At 44.2% G+C, this 19,352-nt stretch overlaps 1 protein-coding gene across 1 annotated transcript in view; it reads right to left on the reverse strand.

The window, feature by feature from the left end:
* Positions 1-4,662: 4,662 nt before the first annotated feature.
* timeless (timeless circadian clock) overlaps positions 4,663-19,352 on the reverse strand; it is a 31,629-nt gene continuing 16,939 nt past the window's right edge. Inside the window, 21 exon segments of the mRNA XM_036531677.1 lie at positions 4,663-5,233; positions 5,538-5,602; positions 6,244-6,292; positions 7,273-7,480; positions 8,967-9,085; positions 9,344-9,412; positions 9,599-9,824; positions 10,268-10,416; positions 10,704-10,786; positions 11,304-11,427; positions 11,754-11,836; positions 11,987-12,129; positions 12,131-12,139; positions 12,561-12,762; positions 14,646-14,766; positions 15,873-15,970; positions 16,857-17,008; positions 17,635-17,757; positions 18,242-18,411; positions 18,597-18,700; positions 18,959-19,176. Coding sequence (XP_036387570.1) covers positions 5,109-5,233; positions 5,538-5,602; positions 6,244-6,292; positions 7,273-7,480; positions 8,967-9,085; positions 9,344-9,412; positions 9,599-9,824; positions 10,268-10,416; positions 10,704-10,786; positions 11,304-11,427; positions 11,754-11,836; positions 11,987-12,129; positions 12,131-12,139; positions 12,561-12,762; positions 14,646-14,766; positions 15,873-15,970; positions 16,857-17,008; positions 17,635-17,757; positions 18,242-18,411; positions 18,597-18,700; positions 18,959-19,176 — 2,640 coding nt within the window. The 3' untranslated portion in view covers positions 4,663-5,108.

The following is a 19,352-nucleotide window of genomic DNA, read 5'->3' on the forward strand; positions in this document are numbered from 1 at the left end:
AAAGGAAAACGGATAGATCACTCCAACGTCAAACCCACTCTGCAACCACCACAAATCCATCGTATTCTACCAAGTTCCCTAATAACTATTATTATATGTGAAAATACAACATGTTAAAGGATTGAATCTGTTTTTTCTTTTTTCTTCTTTAAAAAAGATCTACAGATCTGGATTCAATTTTGGCATATTTCAGAATCTGTTGGACGGTTTGCGAGGAGAGAGAGGGGGGCACTGTTCCACTTGGTCCTGAATAAAGCTGTGTTCTACTGCCTGTTTCTAATTGGGACATTTGAACACACACAATACAACAGTCTGAACACCAACTGAAAGAAAAGGTGGAACCTGAATGTTTTTTTTTTTTTTTGCGGGTGGGTGGGGGGTTGACGCTGCAATGTTCCCAGTAAAACAGACGATCTAAAATCCTAAAATACATGTTACATCACATCAGAAGACGTCTAAAACTGCGCAAATGTGAAGGATGTATTCCGTTTCCCTTCGGAAGAAAGTACGCAGTCTTGGGAGAGTTCATATAGCACTTCCTCAATCACGGCCCTAAGATTTCCTCACAGTGTGGTCAGGCTCCGTGTGGGTCAAACGAAGGCCAGCGCTGCCAGCGACAACCTGCACTGTAAACCGAAACATTCTCCCTTTCGCGGGAGTGGCGTCATTCTGCCCACTGGCTGCGTGCATTTTCCGAAGAGTGCTTTTTATTTTATAGCTTAAGCTTAAGCCAAAACGGACATGCCGCGCAGTTAATGTTCTTCGCCTCAGCGATCATCCTCCCCGATGTATCTGCTAGGAGTCGCTATGTGAAGGGTGAGGGTAAACAAGAAGTAGCTAGCCATTGTGCACCTGGTACGCACGTGCCTCCCGCACGAAGAGCAGGGAGGTGACACGTAGCTGGAAGACATTGGGCCATATGTATCAATCTTTGTGTATAACTTGCCGTAGGATCATGTGTACGCACAATCCCACGATTTGTTTACAGAGGTTTTTTTTCAGAGTTATCAAACACCACGGACGCCTAACTGTCTTCATAAATCTGATCATGAAATAGCGTGATATTATGTGCACATGAACGCGCTTAACGTCCACTCCCACAATTGTTCTTATACGGACCGAGACACACCTTTAATTAGTCGAATTAGCACATAAAGATCCCAGGTAAATCTGAGTGAAATGCAGAGATTGATGTTGAGGATCTGTGGCAGGACGTAAAAAAGAAATTATTCGGACATGGAGATAGAGGTGATGGTTGATGAAGTGGTGGGGAGAACAAATGTCGTTTTTGGAGGCCAGACTAGCGGCATTTCAAATCGACGGAAAAATGCGGAGTGGCTAACAATGGTGACTGCTACGAATGCAGTTTCACCAGAGCTGCGAACGGTGGAGGAGGTGAAGAAGTGGTCGGATTTTAAAAGAGGCAAAAATAATAATTATTAGTAATAGTAATTATTATTATTATTATTATTATTATTATTATTATATGCGAATAAGCGCACACAGAACCAGTGTGTCCGCACCCTGCGCCACGAGGGGCAGTTGTATTAAACTGTGCGAGGACACTCAAGTTTAATACTGGCTTCACCACTGCTGTGAAATAAATGTATAATTTAATTTTGAAACCGTAGTCTTGTGTTGTTATTTAGCTTTTCAGAGCCTATTGCATGGTTAAATCAATGAATTTCATTAAACCTGCCACCAGACCAATTTTAGGTGGTGACCTGGCCATCTGCCCCAAATATTCCTATTTCATATTATGTCCATGACGCACAAACACATGGGAAAGGTAAGGTAGGGAATGTTCGCATCTAGTCAAAACGCCACTATATTGCCACCCGCACAATGAAAAAATGCAGTGCATTTATTGTTAGGAAAAGGACTTCACAGTCTATATACCAGTCAGGGCAAGACTCACGCTATGGAGTTTTGATAAGTTTCCAGGGGAATCAGTTTGGGATCTATTGGTGTTTCCTGGTTTTTGTGATGCATTGATATTTTGTATTAATTTAATTCATATTTAAGATGCACAGAAAGACAGGGGTGGGTTGCTTTGCGTTGGTATCTGTATCTGAGCTGGACACCCGTTTTTGTTTGTTTTACAGCCCTCCCCCGCCATTCTGTCACTCTTCAGAGGCCTGTGGGAATGGGGGGTGGGGCGTGTGACTGGATGCTGCGCACAGGAAGTGGTTAAAGCAGTCCAGATGTGGTGAAAGGGGACAGCCAAACCAGGGAAAGGTGGGGATCGCACAGGGCCTGGCCCACATGCTTGAGAGATGCGCACAGCATGCTTTCCCACACTCTGCATCCTCTGGAACTGGGTCTGAGGAGACAGCAGGAGACAGTTGTTGGAGGTGGAAGAGGGGAGCATGCTGCTCCACTCAGGAGTCTGGGAAATGGACAGGGGTACAGGATTTTGCCATGGGATTCCTGTGTTAGCTCATAGGACAAATATGGTTTTAAGGCTGAGAAATTGTTTCAAAGGCTGCATGAAACAGAAGTATGTCCATCCACTACTGCCATTTTCTTGGATTTATCAGAAAATCCTCATCCAGCCCTCATCACCACATCTACTGTTCATGTCCATTGTAATATGTTAACCTGCCTTTTTCTGGAATAACAGCCTTTGAGTCACCTGAGAATGAATAGATTTTCTATGGCCATGTGCACACCATCTGCTTGTTCACAGGCACACAATTATAGCAGGTGCTGTGCAGATGCATGAACTTCTGCGTCACTTGGATGAGCTCACAGTGGACACTAATGATAGTTAAAGCATCCACATCACATGAAGATCAATGGATCTGTAAGGCACCTGTTCTGAGCTGATGCCTGTGAATAAGATTTAACAAATAGTACAACCAGAAGTAATGTGCGCTCTCTAGTGGTACCAGGGGGCATGATAGGGTAGAATATTAAATTTTGCTGTTAAACCAAACCTCAGTTTGGCAGCATGAAATTTTAAATTTAAGTAGAGATCAAAAATCACTTGGAATTAGTCTCCAGCAGTAAAACCGAGACAGTGAGGTATGTTCACAAAGGTTTAATGACACTAAACCTGACAGAAACAAATACCACCCTTTTACCAAAGGTAGCATTACCTGATATCTAAATCTGTTGGGAGGCAGTTTTGTGGAACGGCATGGCGTTTGATCCAGACACACACAATGTATATTCGAATACAAAGGCTGGAGACAAGCGATGTGTATTCGAATACAAAGTGATGCAGCTACATCCGACCGGAGCCTCTTGTGAACTTTACGGAGCCAATTAGGTTACAGGGCTCAGGAAATTTTGTGGAGCTGTTCAGCTATGCACAGCTCCACAAAACCAATCAGAAACAGCACCCCCGCTGGTCATTATAACTCACATGTAAATGTAACTGTACAAAAAAGAAGGAAATGCTATACTTGTTGAACTTCTGCTCAATGCTGATGTTCCCACAGCCAGCTGTGCAAATAAACCTTCCTGACTTTGCTACGAACATGGGATCTGCTTCTTTATCAGAACGGCGGCAGTGGCATGGTGGTTAAGAAGCAGGACTCATAACTGAAAGGTTGCCGGTTCGATCCCTGCTGAGACACTGCTGCTGTACCCTTGGGCAAAGTACTTAACCCACAATTGCCTTAGTAAATATCCAGCTGTATAAATGGATAACATTGTAAAGAACTGTAACCTATGTAAATCGCTTTGGATAAAAGCATCTGGTAAATGGAACAAAATACGTTTTGGTATTTGGGATATTTACTAACACATCAATGCTGACACATGAAAGTATGTCATCAGTTTTATCGCTCGAATGAAACACTGGACGTATCTAGGCCTAGAACAGGTTTGAAGAAAATGGATTTTTTCACTCTCAAGATAATGGTTAACACTGCTGCTACAGGGCCACTTCAAACACAGCTATACATCATTTACCAGCTCAGTTTCATTGAAGAGTTATTAACTCTGGTCCTGTTGTGTCAGTCTTCCATCCACTACCAATGAGACAGGGCTTAAAGGTAACACAACACACTGGCCTAACACAACACCAGAAAAATGCACAAGTAAATGAGACATTGCTTAATATTTATAATCTGGTTTATTGACTTAACATGGACAAACTCTTAGCTCTAACTGCAACACTGACAAATAAAAGATTTCAGACCTTGGAAACCCTCACATGGACCACAACAACCTTGCCCCTTGTGGGGTTCAATCATTCAAAAAGAGTCATAAACTGCAACCTTACCAAGACCATCGAATTATAAGGTAAGACAGTCCAATAGCAAGGGGCTAACAATCCTGATATTTGGATGGTTAGTGCTTTAAAACACAGACACATTAAAGAACTTGTATAAATGGTAAAGGACAATTGACATTGGAAAGTTAAAAAACACCCTCTCCAAATGTTTTAATAAGAAGTAACAATCACTGAGGGGGCCCTGCTCCATTTAGAGGTCATATACAGTACCGACTGTGTACAAGATCGTAGGAGCGACACCACTCGTTTTATGACAAAAATGTATGGGAATAATGTTGTTAAGAAACAGGGGACACAGCTGCTGCTGGTTCATTCATGGAATGTATGATCTGCAATTTGCCATTTTCAAATTCACATTTTTGCCTGGTCTGTGTGTCATGGAATGAAGAATAAAACTGTCTCCCTCTCCTTGGCACTTTATTAATGCCATTCATACTATCAACTATGAATTCAGGGCCACCCAGAGGTGGTTTGCAGCACAAAACAAGAAAACAACATCGTATTATTTTTACATAGAAGATAAAAATCAGACCAAACAACAAAAAAACATAAATGCTAATGAATCTAAACAGACCTGCCTACAATCTGCTGCCATCGGCCAGTTCTGGCTCATCTCAGCATCTGTCTGTTGTGCTCCTACAGATGCCTCTGGCCCCCTCATCCAGGATCAGCCTCTCTGCTATGAGTGAGAAGCTGAGACTGATCTGGAGTCCCCACATAGCCCTTAATTCCCCCTGTCCCCTTTGGGCTGTCCGCTGGAGGACGGATGGGGAGCAACTCTCAGGTTGATGGTGTGTGTATCTTTTCTCCCAGAGTTCTGGTTCCTCCAGTTAAAATTCTGCCCCCAGCAGGGGACGGTGCCCTAGTCTTCCTCTTCATCTTCATCGATGAGTGCCCTCTGCCGTCTGCGCTTCGCAGGAACAAACTGCGACTCATCGTCCGAATCAGGGTTCACATCACCCCCATGACTCTGCATGGAGTCTTCCTCTACAATGGGAACAATCAGGACAGGTGTGTTAGAACCTTAACCAGGGCAGTAAAAGAATCAATACTAGTACGGTGGTACAGTTGCAAAAATTCAATACACACACAGCCACAGAATTAGTTTGCATCTTGAACATGTGATGACAAGTTAGCTATCCAGTTAGTTAATGTTAACCAATTAGGTAAGTGTCACTGCTTATATATTTATATGTTTATATGCCTATATGTTGAAAGTGCTCTCAAATTGGACAGTACAGTATAATGAAAATGCGATGGTGTTACAGCTAAGGTCCAGTTGGGACAGTACCTCTCTCCTCACCACTGTCCAGCACTCGGCTTCGCTTGGCCGATGTCTTACTCTCCTCCTGAGCTCTTGCAAAAGGAAAATAATAACGATAGTGAATGATTAATAACAGTAATAATACTTAATAATTATAAGTGACAAAGGGGTCCAACATTGTCTCCTTGTGGCTCTGGAGTCTGTCACCCAATGCCCAAATACTGCTTCTTCATAAAAGCCCCCAACCAAAACCAGCTTCTTTTTCCACAAATATGTGAGTATGTGCAATCACCAGGTATGTGTTAGACTTGATTCACAGCTATGCCCCCTCGCAACTGTGGCCAATGGCTGTTCTTCACACTGTAAGCCACACAGCATATTTCAGGAGGGACAGTGCCCACTGCAGAAGCAGCACCTTGTCTCAGTGATGACACCCCAGTAACCTAATCAGCCAGTGGCAAAGCCCAGACTCAAACCGGCAACGCCTGGGCTGGAGGGCTTGGCCTGCACTCACAGAGAGGGCCAACTCAGCTTCTCTGAATATTTAATGTCCTCCAGATAAAATGACCTGTCTGATTCAAAAGTGGAAAGGGGACTGCTGTTTTTCAGTGCCATTTCCTGCCTCTGACATTTTCAGGAGTCTGGATCCTCTGGTTGGAGGCACAAGGACTGACAGATGGGCCAGTACAGGGACGCTTGAACAGACAGATGGGTAGACATACAAGACACTCACTCTGGCATTTTGCTGTCAGAAGCAAGATCTTCCCCAGCCGAGCGCTCTTCTGAGGGACAGAGAAAAACCATCACATACAATTAATGTCAGATTTACGTGTGTGTCTCTCAATACAGTCGTGTTCCCATCCGCACATTTCTGGTACCACCTGAGATGGCCTGTGTGGCGTTTGTCAGCAAATAAGCCGAAATCGGTCCTTTAGCCCACCAGCCAATGGTGGAGGAACAAATTACTTATGCTTCTGTTTTGGAAGGATCACAACAGACCACAGCAAGTAGGTCTCACAAATAACTAATCAAATGTGTTGTTATTGAGTATTTTTACAAGCATACTGTGGTAAACGAGTGGACATAGTGTGTTTCACAGTGGGAATGGAAAACCTGAGAAGGCCCAGGGGAAGTAAAGAAATGCACAAAGAACAGTGCATGAAAAAGGGATGGTTAACTGAGCAGATCTGGCCTTTAGCACGGGAGGAAAATGTGTATTTCCCAGTGTGACTAATTTACATTACATTACTGTCATTTAAAAGACACCCTTATCCAGAACAATTTACAATTTTGTCAATTTATATAGCTGGATATTTACAGAGGCAATTGTGGGTTAAGCAGCTTGCACAAAGGTACAACAGCAGTGCCCCTAGCAGGGAATTAACTCAGCAACCTTGTGGTCACGAGTCCTGCTCCTTGCCACTATGCTACACTGCTGATTTATGATATACAAACTGTGCTGCAGAGATAGGAGTTAGCTCAGTGTTAGAGACACTTTCTCTCTATGGTATTTTACGCATGATAAACATGTCTGTGTCCTCTTGGCTTGCTTGAGCTCTGGGGGGGATCCTGTGCTGTATCAGGGATTGGTTGTTGTACTGGTTGCCTGGGTTACTTTGCTGTGTAAATGCTTCAAACAACTCACTTTGGGTATACCTGACCTATAGCTAAGGTGGGTCAGTGGAAGCACAGTTTAAAAGTGTGAGTCTATAGTATATTTTTTTGGTATGTGTGTGTGAACTGTGTATCTGTGTGTACTGACCGTTGGCTCCAGCCGCCGGGCGTTTCCTCTTGCGGGCCAGCAGTAGTGCCCGGAGAGCCTGTGCCCTCTGCTCTGGGTTGTCTGAAACCCCCTGCTGGTCCTCAGCTGTGCCTTCTTGGGCGCCCCCCTCATGGCTCAGCGACACAGAGGTGGCTGCTGCCCGTAGCTGTGCTGGGGTCAGCTTGGCTGGGATTCTCCAGAAAGATTCCTGGATTCCAACACGCAGTCACACAGAACACTTCAATCTAGAGCCCGACCGATAAATCGGCGTGCCGATATTATCAGCCGATGTGAGCTAATTGCAGAAAAATCAGCATCGCCGTTTATAACGGCCGATAAATGACAATTAAAAAAGAAACGGAGAGATGGAAGATGGTTCCTTCAACCATGTTATGAGTGTTGTTGTTACATAGTTTGTCCACTGCAACTCCACTGTTGGCAACACGTGTTTGGAACGCCACAAATCACAACAATCAGCTGACCCAAGCAGAGTTTAGCAGAGTAGCCCCTGACTGAGATCATCTGTGTTCGTGGTAAACTGATAATTGTCACGTGAAATACATTACTTAAATAATAATAAATATCCCCATCACTTCTCCTCTTAGCCTAAATAAGCCTGACACCGTTCATATCAGCCATGCCTGGTTTTGCTGCAGTAACGTGAAAACCGGTACCGTCAGTCAAACATCAAAATTACGTTTAACGTTACCGTAGTTGAGTGGTGTGGGCCAAGCTGTTGACAAACTTGATTGTAGGTTTATTTATGAAACAGTCTGGCAATTCTAGCGAGTAAACAAACAACGGTCCTATCATTTGTCCCTCATAACTTCTAAAAATTCTCTGGCAGCATCGCTTACAGCAGCTTATAACGCTGTCCATTGCTAAATTAGGTTACCCACAAAGGTAGCTAATGCCATGTTTATCAGTGGAAGACTGCTACTGTTAATGAGCGGTTAAAACTATAGCATTTAACATTATTCTACCTGAATGATGATATGGTAAATATATCTGCGACTCGCATGGTCTGTAGTTACGGTTGATGCATTGAAAATTATTCACTCTTTCGTGTGTACGGTCACACCGGTGTGATTAGCCATTTAGCGTGTATGCTAAAACTGGTGCAATTAGAACACTAGATTGGAGAAATTCTAGCTAATTTTAGCTTTGAGGAAACAGCGATTTAACTCTAAAAAATACAGCAAATACTAACTGAAAACTATGAGAAGCTTAATAACGCTAATGAAAACATAACGAACCATGTAATATAACACGCGCATAGCATAAAAAATAAGTTATGTGTGAAAAGGGTTGAACCAGAGAGGACACATAAATAAACGTGAGCTGAACAAGTATCTACCATGACTTGGTAGCCAAAAAAGTTATCTATAGCTTCTCTTTCAAACGTGTAGTGTGAAATACCAAAGTCGCAAGTTCTTGTTGCAGACAGTCGTGTAGTATTAGATGCATTCAACAGCAGCGTTTACTCTAGGTCATCGGTATCTTAAAAAAAATCCTATATCATTCGGGCTCTACTTCAATCAAGCAGAAGTAATCTATGCCACCAAGTACACATCACAAACCACAGTACATCACACAATATGCATCATATATCAATATACCATACAGTATACATGACATCAAATATACCACATAATATTCATCACGTTAAACATGTTCTACGCAGCCACACCCACCTGCTCATTGGCAGGCGCTCGCACCCCCAGTTTGCACAGAAGCTTCTGGAAGGCGTTCACCTCCATGGCATCCTCGTTCTCCTCTGTCAGTGGGACCAGCGGCACTGCCTGGGACACACCTGTGGATTGGGGGGGGTCGTTACTGATGTTGAGATGTCTGTGTCATCCTCCATAAATGTTCAGTGAAGGTGACAAACCATATGGCCGATCTTTTCACAGGAAAAGTGATTTGTAATGCAGTGCATAATGTAGTGACACTTTGTCTCTGTTTAGCACCTTTACCAGAAGCACAAGGTGTGTGCACGCGCACACACACACACACACACACACACACACAAACACAAACACATTATGGAGACACAGACACACACACTCACCTTCTTCTTCACGATCATCTGCTGCTCTATTCAGGCAGTTCTGTAGCCACAGCAGAGGTCCTGACATTCCTGTTTCCAGACAGAAAGCAGGCAATTCACTCTCAACAACAGGCAAGCCATTCTCAAGAACCACAGCACTTCCTATTGTGCCATCAACACTGTGTCAAGGTCAGGGTCTGTGAGTAAAGTCTTAAGCGAACAGAATGCAGCATTGTGTTGTGGGCAGGGTTTGCAAATAAAGGCATACTCCCTCACCTTTTTGTCGCAGGGCCTGCACCATGGCTCCCACAGTGGCGTTTCTCTCCCCTGCGCTTTCCCTGGTGCTGCTTCCCTTCTCTTTACCCCGCGGTTTTGGCCTCTCCTGCTCTCCTTCATCCTTGCTCTCCTCAGAGTCCTCTTCCTCCTCCTCTTCTTCCTCCTCTTCATCCGAGGGCTCTTGCTGCTGCCCACCCACCATGTTGGAGAAGAATTCCTCTTCAGTCTGCGGAAGATGGGATTGGGTAGGAAAACACAAGCATGAGGCCCTTCCCACTTCTGATCGCTTTCTGTTACTGAATCACTGCCTGAGGTACAGTTACACGTTCATACGTGGCCTGACATTCTCTGTGTGAGCTGTCGTCCATGAGGAATTATTATATGCCATCATGTACATTTGCTTTGAGGATCACTTTGGATAAGTGCACCTGCAGGAGCTGCCCTGAGAGCAGTCCAATCAAAAGATTAAAGCAACTAGAACCACAGGGATTAGTAAATGATTGGATAAACCCAGTACAGGTCCAGTTTGGAAGGCTAACACAACATGAACCACAAGTCTCAGTACAGGATTGGATAAACTCAGTACAGGTCCAGTTTGGGAGACTGAACCAACATGAACCACAAGGCTCAGTAGGATCGGTCCCTTGTTCCCTGGCTCCGTCCCCTCACCATGCCAGTGGATTTGGTAAGGGCGTTGCGACGTCTCTTCTTGTACAGCTCCCTCCTGTCAGTCACCAGCCCCATGCTCAGCAGCTTGTCCACCACTCGTGCCCGGGACCGCCGTGCTGTCAGCCTCTTCAGGATGTTCCCCAATACGTCTGCAGACACACAACGCTGCCACTCAGGACAACCTCAACACATCAGCCCTCCCCACCAAGCATTTCATTTCCTAACTATATATAAACATATGAAATTATGGCAGTGTTCTATGTGAATGATAACAGTGTTCTGAATGAGTGACGGCAGTGTTATGAGAGAATAATGGCAGTGTAAACACCAAATGACAGTAAAGCTGACTCTCAGAGTGCTGTTGAGGGAGAACCCTCCTCATCTTAAGCTTCCTCTACTTCCTGTTCATGAAAACAAGACCAAGACTGAGACTCACCATCTGTGTTCTTGTATTCATCAAACAGCGTTTCCAGCTCAAGCTCCTGCTGTTCTGTCCAAAGGACGATGCGCGTTCCCTTCCTGCAGAGAGACCAGAGCCCATCAGTCAGTCCTGCTGCCCCCTATTCTTACAATTAATTTGTATTTGAATGACACTCGAAAATACATATACTATATATATCATAGTCACATCCTGATTCAAAGTGAAGAGATCACAGTTAATGACAGCTACACGTTAATGATGGAATACGAGCTCAATGACTAGGGGCAGACATTAAATTAGTGACATGTTATACCTCAAAACTGGTATTGAGAATGGACATATTCACCACTTCCTTTAAACTGTTTTTCTCAAACATAAGTCAATGGGCAAGAAAACAGCAATAACTTTATAACAACCTGATGTCTTCAAAAAAAAAAAAATCTTCAAAAAAGTACTAATAATGTTTCTCAATTTATATAAGGCTCATCTATTGCAATCACAACTGATAAGGTGTAAATAAATTGAGAATAATAATGAGTTTAAAATAAGCTAAGGAACGAACTGCCAGTATATCTGGAGATTAGTTTCCAAGTCATGACCAGGTGAAAGTCACACCTCTCTTTCTTCAGATCCTTTACACTGTCTACCAGTCCCATGGCAACCATCTGAGTGACCACCTGCCGCCGCGTCCGAGAGCTGTTGCTGAGCAACAGCAGTATTGTCTCCACGATGTCTGGTACTGAGCAGAAATGACAGCAGAAGGGAAAGGTGAGGTCTTACGGGAATTTATATCTTTGCTTGCCACTAAGGGAATTATGGGAAACTTTACAAATTTCAAATTTACAAACTTTTACAAATCATTTTTTCCTCTCATCAACATGAGGGTTTTTTTGTTCATTTATCATTTTGTTAAACAAATAATCAATATTACTTATATTTCGTACATATCATTTATATGGTATTTTAATTTGCATGAGGCGTTTCTGTAGGACATCTGATTTCACCTCTGCTGAAGCTATCAGTAATCTGTAATTGTTTTTTGGATGGTGATTGATTGAAGCCCACCTCCAGAGTCACGGTGTTCTGCGTAAATCCGGCGGAGCTCCTCCTCTTCCTCTGGCGTCCACTTCGCTTTCTTAGCTCCCCCTCTGGAGAAGTGAACAGTGCAAGTGAGAGAGAGAGAGACATGCGCATTACACCTCAATTAAAGTTTTCTACATTTAATCATACACATACACAGGACGTGCAGATACTAATACTGCACACAGGCGCATGCACACACAGCCCTGCATGCTTACTTGTTCCCCTCTCCGGGCTTACTATAACCCTCGGTCATCTCGCGCACCGCCCCCACGTTCTTCCAGAACAGCAGCTCAACGTACACCTTGTTGTTCCGTGCCGCAAGGGCAAAGAAGCGGCTCAGCACAAACTTGGCAAAAGTGCACCAGCTCCTGTTGGGCAGGGGCACAGAGGGCAAGAATGTAAGAGCCTCATGCATAAACTGATCTGCAGGGTTTCTCAGAAATCCCTCTTCAACACAGACTGATACACTTACACATCACTCGACCACCTTGGCAAGGGACGCACAAATTCAAGGGCTGTGAGCAGGAAATTCAAAGGGTCAGAAATTCATTATGTAGGAATTCAGTGGGTAAGAATTCAAGTGGCAATTCAAAGGGTAGATATTAAATGGGTAGGAACAACAAATAGGAATTCAGAGCAGATTCTGCACTAAAAATGTAAGTAAGTTACTAAAGACACTCCCTGCAAAATATGTGGTACCCTGCATCTACACAGGTAAAACTTCCAAATTGGTGTCGCAAGCAACACCCAGGGCTGCATTCTGTGGGAGGTGGAGCCCCCTCCCCGTACCTTATACACGACAGCCGCAGGGTCCTCCAAGATCTTGTTGAAGAGGGAGAAGACGGAGAGCTGGAAGAGCAGGGCCTCCATCTTGAGGTCCACAGCCAGGCGGTGCAGCATGCGCGCGATGCAGTGGTTGGTGTGGCTGCTGTTCTGCGAGTAGGACTTCAGCAGCAGCAGGTACGGCCGCACAATGTTGGGGCTGGCAAACCTGCCAGGGCCCCCATTCAGATGCATTAGCAACCCTTCATACCCTTCCACAGAATGCTTCATAAATTTCATTTCATGACATATAGTCTTCGTTTCATTGTTGAAGAGGTATCCACTGTCCCTCTAAACCAGGGGTCAGCAACCTTAGGCACGCGGCAGCATAATCATTGGCACGCTGGCGATAAGTGCGCGAGAGAAGATTTTTAATTAATTTTTTTTAACCCTTTACCACGTAACTTATTTTTATGCTGTATAGCGCGTGTTATTTTACATGGTTCATTATGTTTTCATTAGCATTATTAAACTTCTCATAGTTTTCAGCTAGCTCCCGCCACCACGTTCTTCTGGATGAGATGACGTGCCCCTTAAAACTGACATTCCACCAATGAGCGGAAAAGGGCAAGGGTGTAGCGAACCCTGGTTGTATAGGAAATAAAATGCACTAAAGAAGCGTGTCTTTGTGATAAACTACAGTCGGCCTTTTGGACAGGGTTGCCAGTCTTATTTCATGTGACGTCACATAAAAAGCCGAAATCGTGTTACATGCTATAAAAACTGATTCCCGACAAGGTTCGCTTTGGAAAAAGCACTAAAACACCACTTTGCCAAGTGTTTACTTACAACTGTTAACCGTGGAAACAAACTGTGGAGCTATTTCTGTGCAGGAACGAGTGCTGAAATTGATGGCTAAAATGCATGCTTTATTTTGTTTAGTTTGACCCGATCTCAGTAAGGAAAGCAAACTATTCCTATTTCAGTCACACAAGTCAGTGCAAAGTCACTACCAATTAGGCAAAATAATTATGCCAAACCTGGCAGCCTAGGTTAGCGGATTCTGTTGTATTTCCGACCAATAATCTGTTGCTGGTGTTATTAGAAAGCCAACGTTACTATAAAACTAAATTACCAAATCGTTCCGAGTGACCCTGTGAATGAGAAGCACATTTTCGTTAATACGTTTTGATATTGTGGCTCATTAGCTACCATATGGGGACATTTTGTGATGATGTGTAACTTAAACGTTGCTCAATGTAAACTTAATATCCAATATTGATTTGTCATTCAGCTGTCACTGTGATGTTTAACTTTATATTTTTGTCAATTTTTCAAGCTGAAGTCAAAGTTCCACTCGATCACAAAGGTGGACAATACGGCTGTTTTCAACTTTATTTTCTAAAGCACCTTGAGGTGTATGCACTTTCTGTCAGAAAGGTGTCTTTTCTTTTAAATATGTTTATGCTCCCAAAAAGAAGCATATGGATGTTTTATGCTTTTGACAATCATCGCTGCAAATTAATAAAATTAGCCTACTGTTAAGCAGATTAGTGTTTTTATTATTTTGAAATTTTATTTTTAGATTTAGAATGTTAATTTTCTACAAAATATATCACATTTTAATGTAATTTCATATAACATCAACATTTATTTTTGGCCTGCAGCCCTCCATCCAGATTGTTGGCACTTCATAGGAAAGAATTTGGGCACCTCTGGTTTAGAAAAAAATATTTTAAAGGGATTAATTTCTTCTAATTATAATGTCTTATTTAAATAAATATTGTTTAATTGATTGGGCATTCATGTGCAGTTTGTATAATAAAAGAATATTCGAAATAATTTATTTCATTTCTTTATTCAGTGGGCATAGGCTTTTCAATGTTTGGGGTCTATGCTAGCAGTGTATCTATTAAAGCAGAAAGACAAAGGAACCGTATACTTAATATACACACTTGATGTTGATATGCTACACTAATTAACAAGAACATTTCAAACTGGCACTTCATGTCAAAAAGGTTTCTGACCCCTGCTCTAAACTTTCCACAAGGATTTGAGTGTCGTGAGCTGACATGAGGTCTGTTAAAGCTGTTTGTTCACTTCTTCTCTCACCGTTTGACGTAGTCCAGGAAGTTGAACTCTGTCTCAGACACGTGAACCGACTCCAACTCCTCTTCTTCCTCCAGCCTCTCCAGCCCACCCTCCTCATCTTCATACAGCAGACCGGTCTGAGCTTGGCCCTATCAATCAATCAACCAATGAAGTGCACTGTGCTCTCATATACACCCCTGTCCACGCACACACCAACAAAAACACATTCTGCACTGCAGGCTCTTCCATTGTGCTGTTTTGCACACAAACAGAACAATGTGCGAGGACAGATTGGCTGAGGCTTATGGTCAGTAACCATACATAATGCAAAACAGTATTCACAGACATCATCCACTCTGAAGTGTGAAAGGAAACATTTGCCCAGTGTAGTTCCCCAGGGCCTTTTTTTCTGCTGAAGTGCTAAGGGCTCTCTACTATCTCTGCTTTACACACCTGGCCTCATTCTCCACGGCTATAACAACATCTAGTGCTTACTGTTAAACCACACCACACAACCACAGTGTGCTGTCAGTCAGACTCATTACCCGGCTCATACAGAGTTAATGTTTCTGCTTGCCATATTTATCAATATAGTGTAATCAACAAGCTCACAATCCTAAATAGCCATCATACACAGCAATTTAGTCAGAACTGTCCATGGTTATCTGCTAGCATCTACCTTAATGTATTACTGACACCTTAACAAGTTAACCAGACTGTCTGCGGCCATCTACTAGCATCAAGCTTTCATGTATTAGTGATACCACAGCAAGCTTTCCCGAATGTCCATGGCTATCTGCTAGCATCTACATTCATGTATTAGTGATTACAGATGTGTCAGCTTACCACTGTTCAAAAATAAGTAATGCCTGACTGGGCCACTAACACTTAAATCACTTCATCCATTTGGATGTTGTATTTACAGTTGTGTTCAGCAAAACTTCTAAGTTTAAGAATAGCGAAAAGGATAAATTTTTTCCCTACAATGTCAGAATGCTCTCTTGGATATTCATCGTAACACCAATGGAGCGAAAGTCTCCTGCTTTGCAAACACAAATATTCTGTTTCCATAGTTACTATGTTAAGGGCAGGGGCAGGTCCCATTCAGATTTTTCAGCAAGTTTTTTCAAGCATTATCCACCTCTGGTTAGCTGTGTGAACCCATGGGACCATCATAATGGGAGTGTGTGAGGCCAAGACGTGTGCGCATTGGGGTCAAAGCGTTACACTCTACTCAGCGGGACTTACTGGGCAGGTTGGCAAACAGGATCTGCTTCAGTAGCTGTAGCTCCTCCTCTGGCCCCACATCAGCTGACCCAAAGACATCCCCCTCTGGCCACACCTCCCTGCAGGGGGAAATGAGGTTGGGAGGGACACAAATACTGCTAAGCAAACAGTCTACATCTGTGGGATGCCTCACACACTCTTAAAGGGACATGAAACTTCAGAGCAGCTCTGCTTTCATGGTGTTCTTTACCTCACACTTTATTTGACATGCAAACAACGTGCTCAGAATAGCCTCAGGAGCAGAGAAACCACATTTCCCCATTACAGGAACTGAGAAGAAGATACCAGGGCTCGTTTGTTTTTTAAACATCTCAGTAGAAGCTCAGTCCATGTTTAGGTGCCTTTCTAATTTTTTTTCTTGTTAAAATTTTTACATTTTGACAGGGATGTCATTTGAAAAGATTTCAGCTAAAACCAACAGTGATCCCTCTAAGATATCTGCTGTCTGCCTCCATTCCCCAGCAGGTATAGCACGAAGGAGTTTGTCTGTTTGGGAACACCGGCTATGAGGCTGTGCGTTTAGGAACAACGGCTGTGACACTGTGTGTGTAAGGAACACAGGCCGTGACACTGTGTGTGTAAGGAACACAGGCCGTGACGCTGTGTGTAAGCGTCACACTGTGTGTTTAGGAACACTGGCCGTGATGCTGTGTGTGTAAGGAACACAGGCCATGACGCTGTGTGTGTAAGGAACACAGGTTGTGACGCTGTGTGTGTAAGGAACACAGGCTGTGACGCTGTGTGTGCAAGGAACACCGGCCGTGACACTGTGTGTAAGGAACACCAGCCGTGACACTGTGTGTTTAGGAACACCGGCCGTGACGCTGTGTGTATAAGGAACACAGGCCGTGACACTGCATGTTTAGGAACACAGGCTGCAGCCCTGTGCATCTGCATTGTAAAGAGGAACCCCAGTCCCACGCAGGTGAGGTTACAGGGGCTCACCTGGCCACGCGGAGCAGACCCAGTGCCTCCGGCCCCCGCTTGGACAGCAGAGCATCCTGCACCCGCACCATGGCCTCTGCACGCTGCTCTTCCGGTGGCGTCTCAGAGGCGGCATCAAACGGCACAGCTCCTTCCATCAGAGACTCCGACAACTGCAGTCACAGTGAGATAAGCAGTTTTAAAGTAACACCTTCAAGCTTCAAAATGATGGGCTGAGTGATCCTGACTAAGAATAAATCAATCTACACCCAATGGCATACTGTAGATATTGCAGGAAAAAAATCTTTTGATATAGACTTTTCTAAATCACTTTAATTAACAGTTACACACCTCAGTCTCAGTCTGATACAGAAACTACACACCTCAGTCTCAGTCTGATACAGAAACCTGTATCATTTTTATTGTAACCTGTAAAATTTTTATTTTTCCCCACAGTGAGTCATTAAGATGCCAGTAACAAGTGGAAAATGCTGGGAGCTCATTAAGAGCAGTCTTGCGTTTCATGGGTTTTCATACATCTGGCCCTTTTCTATACTTTTCCAAAGAGTTATACTCTTCATATATGGTTTCTGCAAATCCTGTAGTTACACAGCTTTGGTAAAGCCTGCAGTTTTGATAAAGCCTACAGTTTAACCATGTTACACATAAGGCAGGAATTAGGACATGTTTTTTTTTTTTTATTAAAGGACTACAATTCAAAAAAACACTTGTAGCTAAGGAAACTCCAGTGTCAGATCATGGCTGCTACATATCTTCTGCAATGAGGGGATTCACTGACCTGGAACCCCGCTGCCCTCAGCTCCTCGGACACCACCCACCAGGTCTCCTCCAGCACCTCAGGAGTGTTCTCCACCTGTGGGCGTGGCTTCTGCCCCCGCTTCCTGCGCTTCACCCTCTTCTTCTGTAGTGGAGAGAGAGGGCACGGGTCAGGCTCACACAGCTTACAACTTCAACATTGTTATCCATGAGTATTTACAGAGGCAACGCAGGTTAAGCACCTCAGCCCAGGGGTAAAACAGAAGTAGCCCGTCTGGGATTTGAGCCCGCAACCTCTGGGCTATGAACCCTGCTTGTTTCCACTACACCATACTTATGCACTTCACCATGTCATTTACATTATCATTATGACTGTTATTACAAATTACCATACACACAAATGCAAGAAAACTCAAAAAACCCACAGCTTGTACACATACATGAATACCAAGGCAGAGAAATAAGCCACAGTAGTTAAAACTAGCAGTCTGCTATTACAAATGTACGATGGCCTTGGTGGCGTAGTAACTGAGAACAGTACATGAGAAAGCTGTCCAGTACATAATTGTGTTAAACACCACCATCTTCAGGGCTCCATCCTCAGCCAGTGCCTCTCCACAGGCCCTCACCTGCACCACCAGGTTGTTGCGGCCGTTGCAGAAGCGCTCCAGCATGCGCAGGAAGAGGTGTGTGGACTCGACCAGGTCGCGCAGGAAGGAGCGCGGCTGCTTGGTCTCATCAAACTTGCGCAACAGCGTGAGGAAGATCTCGCGGTACTCCATCAGGTAGAAGATGTTGCCTGGCGCAGAGACAACGGGGGCATTAAAACGACAAGACAGAGAATACAGTGGAGGAAAAACAAAATGGACAGCATTAGGACATGGGACAAGAGAGAGGGCCAAGTACAATGGAAGGGCCCATGGAAGTGAGGACAAAGCAGAGAGGAAATGGCAAGGACGTGGGGAGAAAGTGGGAGGCTCTCACTCTTAATGACGTTGGCGCTCTGACGGATGTTCTCGTTTCGTGACCGGTCCATCTCGTTCACAGTCAGCAGCAGCTCCCGGTAGGCCTTAAGGGCCAGGTGCATCCTGGGACAAAAATTGATAACACCTCACGAGCGTGTTTAGACAAGTCAGTGACAACAGACAATCAGACTGCTCGCAAAGAGAAAGGTCCAAGCACATTTTGCAGAGACCTTTCTTCCCCAGACTGCTACAACAGTAAATGTAATGGCTCAAGAAGCTCAAACCCAGCACTGCACATGAATAAATTCCATATCGTCACCAAAACAGAATAAAATCCACCCAATCCCCTCCCAAAACCATATTCCCCCAGTCCTCCCTCACCTGCGGGACCAGGATGTGGCCTCTTTGCGGTCTGTCAGCATCATCTCGTAGTAGTTGGTGATGTTGCGCTCCATGAAGTGGAAGGTGCGGATGGACATGGTCTCAGAGACGAGGTCCGTGCGGAAGTTGTGGCCCCGGTTGAAGGCCATGAAGAAGCTCAGCGCCCAGAGGTAGTAGGTTTCATCATGCTGCTGTGCCTGCTCCCGCATCAGTCCCTCCTGGGGATATCCACAGGAATGGAAGAGCTCAGGATCACAAGCCTTCAACACCCCCCCCAGGACGCTCCTTACATTTCCAACCTCAATCATTTCCACTCCCACTCTCCACCAAAATCCCCCTGCATTTCCCCTCCATTCCACAGGGCTGAGGCCACACTCATCCAACGTTACCAAAA

This window comes from Megalops cyprinoides, chromosome 6 (assembly GCF_013368585.1).
Source record: "Megalops cyprinoides isolate fMegCyp1 chromosome 6, fMegCyp1.pri, whole genome shotgun sequence".
NCBI classification, from domain to species: Eukaryota; Metazoa; Chordata; class Actinopteri; order Elopiformes; family Megalopidae; genus Megalops; species Megalops cyprinoides.